The sequence below is a fragment of the Triticum urartu genome, unplaced genomic scaffold (assembly GCF_003073215.2).
Source record: "Triticum urartu cultivar G1812 unplaced genomic scaffold, Tu2.1 TuUngrouped_contig_6338, whole genome shotgun sequence".
In the NCBI taxonomy this organism is placed as follows: Eukaryota; Viridiplantae; Streptophyta; class Magnoliopsida; order Poales; family Poaceae; genus Triticum; species Triticum urartu.
The window spans coordinates 1-9,885 of record NW_024117093.1 but is presented as its reverse complement, the minus strand read 5'-3'; the positions used below and the strand labels follow the sequence as shown (position 1 = coordinate 9,885).

Genomic DNA, 9,885 nt, shown 5'->3' with positions numbered 1-9,885 from the left:
TACTACCCACTATGACCAGCCTTATGAAATACTCTCAGATCACGTCATCAATATGTTATCGGTATTTTTCGTACAAAGTATTAGCCATTAATTATGTCCTTAGACCATGAGGATATCGTGAACCTAGGTGTCGGATGATGACTTTGAGGTTACCAAAAGCTGTCTTGACTGCGAGAGTGCCCGTACTACTGTGTTTGTTTTTACAACTTGTCGGCCCACGCATGTACACGGTGCGAGAAGTTGGCATGGTCACAACTTCATGGCGCTGCGCGGGTACGAGCATCGCATGGGCAGGCACCCGTTAACGTGCATGTGCTTTTTTAATCTTTGAACTTGTTTTAGTTCAGGAATTTTTTTGTTTTGTTTTTATTCAGTTATTTTCCAATCATGGGCGCCTGCTCCTGAAGCATCGAATAGGAGCTCCCAATCGCATGACACGTACCGCTCTAAAAAAATGGCATGACACGCGGCGCCCCTAAAAAGAATTGACACACGGTGCAAGTGAATCTAGTCTGTCAGGCGCGGGAGATGCCTCTCAAACTTGATCAAAGTCCAAACTGAACCATCCATCACATGATCTAGGGCTACTTTCACTGGGATGAACTCAGTAGTAGGGTTTCTAAACGATGGACCCTTAGGCCCTGTTTGATTCGGCTGTGGATTTTTAAAAATAGATGTGAAAAATTTGCTGTGAAAAAATAACTGTGGAAAATCCAATATGAAAAGGATGTAGGTCATTTGACAAACCAGCTGATACAACTTTTTCAGATTTTGACCCGCAACAGAATCAGATTTTGAAAAGCACATCCTAGGCTGCTTCCTGATTCAGATTTTGACAGCAAATTTCTGGAATCGGATTCTGCCGAATTCGCCCTTTGGTTCAAAGCTGAACCAAAGAGAGCCTTAGACTACCACCGTCACCAGAGCCCACCACCCGCCACCAACACCATGCCCATATTTGTTCCGTGCCACACGGGGGCCTATTCCGTCGGCTCCTCCGGCGCGGCCCATCGTACCACACTCCGGCAACGGCTGCGGGGCGGAGGACGATGAGATGGATGCAGCAACACTGCCGCAGCGATGGCCTCTCCCTGCCTGCCTGGCTATTGAATTCAGATAGATGCAGCTGAGATCAAAATGTACATGATCACGACTTGAGTTTTATAGATGTACTAGACCCCACGCCTAGAAGAGCTAACGCTACAAACAATACTAGGAGTATCAAAAAAAAATTCCCACCAAAAACCGTATCTATCTGCTCGTCACACATCACCCCGCCGGTCCGGCGGCAGCATTTGGTACATCACACGAAGGACCAGTTGACGAAGCACAAGGCCAGGCAGTGGACGCTGCTGTCCTCGCCGAGCACCTTCCACGCCACGGCCTGGTCGAAGGACACGTGCCGGCCCATCCCCGACATGCACACGCCTGATGGCAGGTACACATGGCCCTGCAAGTACACGGCGAACAAAACAGAGTAGTAACTGGTTAGCAACATTGCATATTGAGGGGCTTGAACTGAAGCACAATCTGCAGTGCAGGTGGATGGCTGGTTTTCCAGCATCAAAAGCTCAAAAAAGAGGGCGAATGCGTGAACTGGATTGAGTTGGACACCCCTGGGAAGGGGGGACTTGATGTGCTGTGTGCAGTGAGTGAGTTCATGGAATTTTGTGAAATGTTCATCGCCAACTGTACAGTTTGTGCTAGAAAAAAAAAGAGGCCGTGCTATGTAATAAAGGGCGAGAAAGCAGTTACACCTCTTCCACCAATTTTGAGATCTCCGAGAATAATGCTTTTCTTCCAGGCTCATCAAAGATCTTGTCCAGTGTCAGGTCTTGTAAGGCGACGAGGGAAGTTTCTAACATGTCAAGACCTGCCTTGTTGGCGAATGTAAACACGGGTACTTCCTAATAATAGAATAAAGGCCATTACAGCATTTGTTGTCAAAAAATGTACTAAATGGTTAAGAACTGCAACTATGAGAGAACAGAAATAAAATCATGTGGGCTTGTTACAAAATCGGCCACGGGAAACCTCAAAAGCATGGCAAATAGATGGATTTTAATAAGAAAAAACTCCCTAAGATTTGCCAAATTCTTCTCTTAAAAGAAGATTTTAGACCCCCCTCTCCCTGGTGGCCCAGTGTACACATGTTCACACTCAGCAACCCATAAATATATCATGCTCATATTATTATTTATTTATTTATTTGATGAAAAGCAGCAACAGTTGATTTCGTTAAATTAAGGGAAGGGCCGAGACGGTCGAAATACAGTGTACAAAATGGCAGGGACAGTAGTGGTTAACCACAAAGTACAGGTCGAGCTATGCTAAGTATACTAAGTCACAGTTTGTCCCCCACCTTAAACAAACTAAATTTTCTGTAAGATTCAGAAACGTTCTAAGGTGGAGTACTGAAGCAACCCCTTAGCACATACAGTATATGAGGAAAAGCTCATATAGCATGAACAGCAAGCAGGCCCATCAATACACCAACCAGCTACAGAATAAGTACCCCAAAACTGTTCATCATTTCAGAAAGAAGCAAGGTACATGCTCATCTAGCAATATACTCCCTCCGTCCGAAAATACTTATCATCAAAATGGATAAAAAGGGATGTATTTAGAACTAATATACGTCTAGATACATCTCCTTTTATTCATTTTGATGACAAGTATTTCCGGACGGAGGGAATACTACATATCAGTTATCACTGAATTCGAGTATGCATCAAAAGACCCAAGGAGTATGGACAGGTAATAAAAAAATTAGAGTGCATAGGTAAACATTGGTTGAGTAGTCTATTTCTAATCATAATTAATTTCCTTAATCAGATATAGATCAACTGATGAGCATAGAAGTAGAGCAGGCTTGAAGATGGAAATTTTGTGTGGGATTCTTCGGATACCTTAAAAGAGCAGCACAAGATAGCATCTTGGTAGTGCCATAGCATCTTCAACAATGCTTCCCCAGCTACATCTGATTGAGTAAGTAACTCTACCCCTAGATGGTAACTGTGTGGATAACAAAATTCTATCAGCTTGTAAATGCCATGGAAAAACATCAAAAGCGGTCGGACCAATACTGATGCCACAGGAAGAAAAATTACAAATACACTTACTGATAGCTCTGGCAAATCCACCGAGCAAGTGTCGCTGCTTCAGGAAGGCCTGAGAGTATCCTCTGCCCGGCATTTAGACCAGATTGAGATGGAGAGATAGCAATCGACACTCTTTGAACAGCAGAAACAATGCTACGAACGTACTGACGGGCCATAGCTGCAACACTGTCTTGAAGATGCAGCTCATACGGGAATTGAAAGGCGATTGTCAGCACAGATCGCACACTACAATCATCTGGAGATGCACCAGAGGCTTGGGCTGCAGTGGACCCTACTTCAAGACTAGATGCCAAATCTAATGTCCTACCAGAGGATACAACGTCCTGCATGGAATATGACGGTTAAAAACTTCTTTTAGATAAGGGAAGCACACGTCTCCTGGACTCTGCATCAAGGATGCACACAGACACGGGCCCGATGGATAAAAACTTGGGCACACAAAAAGTATGGATATATTGGAACAGAACTCTCAGCAATCATTGACCAAAATGAAGGAACTCTTGTTCAGAGCATAGGAAACAGGGAGTAAAAGAGAGATATTTTTTTGTATACTCCCTCCGTCCCCAAATAAGTGACTCAAATTAGTACTAGCTTTAGTACAAAGTTGAGTCACTTATTTTGGGACGGAGGGAGTATATTTGAAGGACTTGTGCAAATAAATTATCATCCAAGAAAAGTTAACAGTATCCCACGAGCAATTTTACACTTGACCAGGGTTAAGTTACAGAACAAAATTAAGGTCACCAGTAAAATAGCTAGTAATAGGCATCCAGAATACATTACAGTTTATTGCATCAACAGAAACATATAGCAAATAAAGCACATGATGACCTACAGAAAGTTAGAACAGGGGAGTAATGTGGGTGGAAATGCTTAACTGTTTTCATATCAAGTGGTATAACACGAAAGCCGGATGAAATCAAGGGAGCATCATCTGGAAAATCATCAATTGGTGCAAAGACAAGCTGGAAGGAGGATCCCACAGATTTCTCATCTATTCCTGTGCAAAGCTGAAATACCCCCCAAAAAAAAGATGATATAACAGGAACTCAGTACAGTATAAAAATAGTTTGTGGAATGGCAACCATTCCAATTGAATGAAGGAATGTAGAAATAGCAAATTTCAAAATCACATTAAACCAAGTTTCTTCAGGAAATCACATTGACCAGGATATTGGCATTCTTGTAGAAAGTTTTGCACCTTTTACTCCACTTAGCAAAATATACAGTATCAAGCTACTTGGTATAACCAGATATCCAGACAAACATTATGTTAGTGGTTACTTTATAGGCTAAGATTTGCTAATATGGCATAGTGAAACAGAAGCAAATATTACCGAGCTGCAATACTAAACAGAAGATATAAGGTCATCTTTTAAGTAAGAAATCACTGATACAGTGTCAGTATGATGCTAGTAAATGCCTTCCCCAAATAATGTAGGACACACCAAATTCTCACCTGAAGCATGTCGATATCCCTTGAAAGAAGAACTTCATCATGACTAAGAGGTTGTCCCTCAAGGCGAACAACTTCAAGAATCTGCACATTATTTGCTTTTTCTCAAGTTAACGAAGCACCTAATGTCGCAACGGAAATATCGAGAATAAAACTAACTAGTTATGTGCAATGTAACAATATCAGGGAAAATAAAAGTAGTTTATATATACCCTAAAAAATTATTTTACATAAAAGTAAGTAATTTATATATACCCTACAAAACTAATTTACTTTTAAGTCTAGGTCACTATATCAATTAAAGAATAGTAGTAATACCAAATTTCTCACAAAGTCACAAATGAAACAGCACAAGATTACGACAGAAACATCAATAAATGTACCTCCTCATTCTCTACTGTGTGAGCAAGTGGCATGATGATCTGGCTCCCAGAAAATCTCATTGGACGCAGCCCAGGGAATGAACATGTGCTTGTTTTCAGTGCTGAAGCCAAATATGCATCCATACTGTAATCAGCCCACTCGGATCTATGTTCCCTCAGAAATCGAACTAGTATCGCAGGTGGGACACTCTACAATATCAAGTAAAGGAAGAAAGATGCAATATAAGAATTTAACTCAGTTGATCTAAAAATTATTAAAATTTCAAAAAATGGGCAGAGTAGTTTTAAAGCACTCAAATCTGGCGCATGCAATATCCTTATGACGAACAAGTGTCTACAATATCACCTTTCACACAGCATTGGTTAAGAAAACAATTAAATTATAACCCTGAAACTGGTGGCCGAATTATAACATCTCAAATTCATAAACCAAACTTCAGCGCGCGCAGCCATACATACATTCATCGAAATTTAATTAGGATCTCAGTATCAAATGTAAATAGATCTGAGCAATGTATCATGTGCATGTGGATGTTGAAGTGTTGAAACACTAAAAGAAGTTCTATTTTCGTACAAAATAACGAAAGATGAGTCAATTGCAACAGAATGAACTAAGAACACCCTTACCTGCAGTAACATTGATGCCTTGGCACATATAGTACCTCCAGGGGCTTCGAAAGCATTAACACCATTGCTGATGCTCCTAATTTTCTTAGTTGAGTTGCAAGCAACGACTACATCTTCAATGCCATCTCCAGCCATTATGGACCAACCATCATCATTGAAACCACTGATGGCATCATTAAAACCTCTAAGAAAAACGTAAAGAATGCCATTGGAAACATGTCAATAAGATGCACACATTAACTGTAGAAAGAGTAACAGTTGATCCATATTCACCTGCTCAGCCTTTGACTAAAGGTCCGTAGTACTGCAGGTTGCCTCCCCAGGGCATACACCACCTCACCGCTTGTTTCTTGAGCAATTTGTCTGATGTGGCGGAGTGCCTTGATATGTAGTGCAGTTAGTAAATTTTAGTATGAAGTACAGTGCAGAGAATTAACTCCCAAGATCTCCTAATGACTTAAAATAGTAATCATTTCACCACATATCAAATATAAAACTTCAGAGTTCATGAATAAGTGGTTTTCCATATAGTGAGGAGTTTGTAATCAGCACTGATGCAATTGTACATGCATAGATAGAGCAGAGCAACACTTTGCAAGCACTAAACACTCACCGCAGTAGTCATTTTCTGAGCAACAACCCTAGAAGACTCATAGAGTGGACGAAGCACTTCAGGAATATTCCATGCCTGAAAGATGAAACAAAATCAAATGTTTGATGGACATCACATAGACATTCTTTCCGGAAAAAAAAACATCAAAATACAAACATAAGAATACAGAGCAGGGATCAGACCTCAAATTCCAGATGGTCCACTATATGCACAATGGAACCTCCACCATCACAGGGGCGGACTAAATATCCACTTGGAAGCATTTCAGCTCTGACAAACTGCTGTGCAGAAGCTGCACTTGGACCACCCCCAGAACCACTCAAGGATCTCTCGCAGACCTTAGAGATGGAAGAATATTAGCAACAGATCATATCCTAGCTTGTATTCAATAGAGTTAAAATAAGTAAACTTAATGCTTATACTCATACATACCACAAGACTGCCATCTTCCACTATGGTTGTATACCTTAGAGTCCAAAAATCACGTGCAGGGACTAAAGTTGTTGGAGCATACAACTGCATAGAAGAACAAATGATAGAGTTCCCAGCAGGAGCCATGTGCATCAGGAGATAGACTGAAGAAACATTTCAACCAAAAATGGTTAAATGCCAACCTGTGTGTACACAAGTTCAATTGTTCCTCCATTTGCACCTGGTAACACCGTGAAGACTTCCAGGCTTCGACAATCACGGAACCAAGACGGTCGATCTTTCAAGATCTCTACAACCTACATAACACAGGTTATATCAGACACGACTTCTTGATTACCTTTACAAATTATAAGTTGTATTGACAGTTTGATTTTCTGCAATTACTTAGTGCACAAAATATATGTATGTTACACAACCTGAGTGGTTACTTCAGGAGTCAGTCAAAAAGGAGACTATTCAAATTTAAGGCCTTAAGTATTCATTTGCATTCGGATCAAACAGTATTACAACCTACTAACGTGAGGAGAGCATTCTATCTTTGTAGCACAGCCTAAGTGATCAGAGAAAATTTTCCAGGGGCCTGCAGAAGAGGACACTATTCAAAGTTAAGGCCTTAAGTATTGAATTGTCTTCCATCTAACTTTACTCTGTCGTAAATAACTAACAGATTGGCAGCAATGTCTTCCATGGCATTTGTGTTTCTTTAACCCATAACAAAGAGCTAACAAAGATATAAGCTGTATTGACAGTTTGATTTTCTGTAAATTACTTAGTAGGAGGAGCCAGTAGAAAAGGAGAACATTCAAATTTAAGGCCTCAGGTATTTCATTGCATTCAGATCAAACTATATTCCAACCTACTATTGTAAGGAGGGCATCCTATCTTTGTAGCACAGCCTAAGTGATCAGAGAAAACGTTCCAGGATCCTACAGAAGACGACACAATTCAAAGTTAAGGCCATAAGTATTGAATTGCCTTCCGATCAAACTTTACTCCATTCTAAAACTAACAGATTGGCAGCAATGTCTTCCATGGCATTTGTGTTTCTTTGACCCTCGACAAATAGCCATATCCACAGTTCCACACAAAAAACAAGTCTAAATCAGTTGCAAATGAGCTAACTAGCACACAAAATACTTACACCAGATAAATATTGACGGAAAAAAACCCGCTTGATGTAAAATAAATTTCAAAAGTAAGCACCAAAAAACAGCTAAAGCACTTACTTTTGTTGGTTCTAAATTCACCAAACCACAGGCACGGGCAGCAACACCACGGCAACCATGTGAAATGGCCACAATACCAACCGAATCCGGACCAGGCTAATGTCATGAAAACAGAACGTAATTAGCCTATCTCTGAACTTCTTATAAGTGTAACAAAAAAAACAGAGTTGGCATGTAACCTTCATCCCAGGCATCTGGACCCATTCAATAGCTGTCCCAGTAGCCTTCGAGAGGAATTCTGTCAAGGTCTCCTCTGCAATTGAAAGGAGCCTGGAACAAGAAAATAAAGCTAGTTTCAGGAAAGGATGGTTCTGAAAAGGTAAGGTCGGCAGCAAGAATTCTTTCGTAGCTACCCGGAGCGATTTTCTTACCCAGAAGGGTTACTTGCATCCCTTATAGGGTTTTGAGGGGCGGTCACATTTGATTCACAGCTTGCATCATTTGCCATTGAAGTCTGTATTCAATCAGCAGATTTATCAGGAAAAGTACGGTAAACGTAGAACAATCTGGTTAAATTTCTAACATCCCAAGTACTCTAACCTCTAGGTGGTACACCTACCTTAAAACATATACCAACTGCACTACTAGTACACTGCCATACTCGTTTACAAGTAGAAAGCATCATATGAAACTGAACTTTCCCTCGCATGCCATGTGCGATGCAAAGATGAATGTTAATGAGTAATTGTGTATTATTACATCATGCAAAACCAAATGTGAATAAACAAGATTCCAGCACAACACCTACAGCCCAACATCAAAGACTTACATTCTGCAGCTGCTGCCGCACTTGTGCATTCTCATGAACCAGCTGGGAGACCTGTTTCTGGAGACGTTCGTTCTCTTCCATAAGAAGCTTATTCATGGCCGACACCTTCCTGTTCACGGACTCGAGCCGTGAAGACTCTTTCCGCAGCTTATCTCGGCACCTGTAACAGCCAAACGTAATCATCCACCTTAGCACAATATGAAAAGGACAAAAAAAGGAAGACTAGAGACTTGGTACAGGTGAAATGCAGCAGCAGATAAGCAATTGACATGACAATTTCTCTGCATGTCAAAACAAATTGTCATGTTCACAACAGCAATGTAACAGTTCACAGCCCTACAATTTTTTTACAAGAATACCACCAGGGCATATATTCTGATCTGACAGGGCATCACTCAGGGGATACTAAAGTAACCAGAATTAGAAGATTGTAGCGAGAATTTTTGTTATTACCTTCTGTTCTGGAACCAGACCTTGATCTGCCTCGCCTCGATGTTTGCAAGTATGGGGCACTCACGCAGCAGCTGCTGCCTGCGGGAGGACGTCGGCTTGGGGCAGTCGGCGTACACCCGCTCGAGCGTCTCGACCTGCTCGGGCGTGTACCGCACGTATTTCCCCGAGTCCATCCCGGCTCCCCTATCCGAGCCACCGCCGTCGCTGCTCCCCCCTCTCATCGCCATTGCCGCAGCCATTGATTAGATTGCTCCCTCACCAAATGGACCCAGTAATCAGCAGCCTGGTTCTCCCAGGTCTTAAATCGTGCCGCTATGTGCACAATGTGCTGATCTCCTTATGCTCGCACTTGCAATTTCCAGCTCACAGAGATCTCTGCACCAAAAATGGAAGGGCCAGTGAGGAAAATGAGTGCATCAAAACTAGCACACCTAGGAGTACATGGATGGACGCGCAGCGAGATCGAAAACGAAAATGCAGGACAAATTTGGTACGGCTGGGCTCCCAAATCAGGGAGAAAGCAATAGAATGCCGTACTAGATCGCCGCGACTCACTCGCCTCTACAATGGGAGCAAAGTGGAGCGAAACCCCCTCGGTTCCGCGTAGAAAGCTCTTGTGCGTGGTACAGTGGCCAAAATTACCCCCCACACAACTAGCGCATCGTTGCATCGACGGGGACCCGAAATGCGGGGCTAATCAGCGGCGGCGGAGCTAGATCCCGAGCAGACAGAGACGTCCTCACCTTGGCTGTCGGAGCGCCCGCGCCGAACGCCGGCGGGGCGGGGCCGGGGAGAGGCGGGCCC

The 9,885-nt window shown here is 42.3% G+C and overlaps 1 protein-coding gene across 1 annotated transcript; it reads right to left on the bottom strand.

Annotated features, from left to right (window-relative positions):
* Positions 1 to 1,104: 1,104 nt before the first annotated feature.
* LOC125530467 (homeobox-leucine zipper protein HOX10) lies at positions 1,105 to 9,861 on the bottom strand (the record flags this gene model as incomplete). Its single annotated transcript, XM_048694858.1, is given in 19 exon segments — positions 1,105 to 1,450; positions 1,758 to 1,907; positions 2,910 to 3,015; positions 3,123 to 3,445; positions 4,001 to 4,132; positions 4,582 to 4,662; positions 4,962 to 5,150; positions 5,589 to 5,772; positions 5,862 to 5,968; positions 6,202 to 6,276; positions 6,384 to 6,539; positions 6,634 to 6,717; positions 6,816 to 6,929; positions 7,860 to 7,955; positions 8,039 to 8,129; positions 8,231 to 8,313; positions 8,629 to 8,788; positions 9,082 to 9,456; positions 9,825 to 9,861. Coding segments are annotated over 18 exon segments (2,517 nt in total). The 3' UTR covers positions 1,105 to 1,303.
* Positions 9,862 to 9,885: the final 24 nt, after the last annotated feature.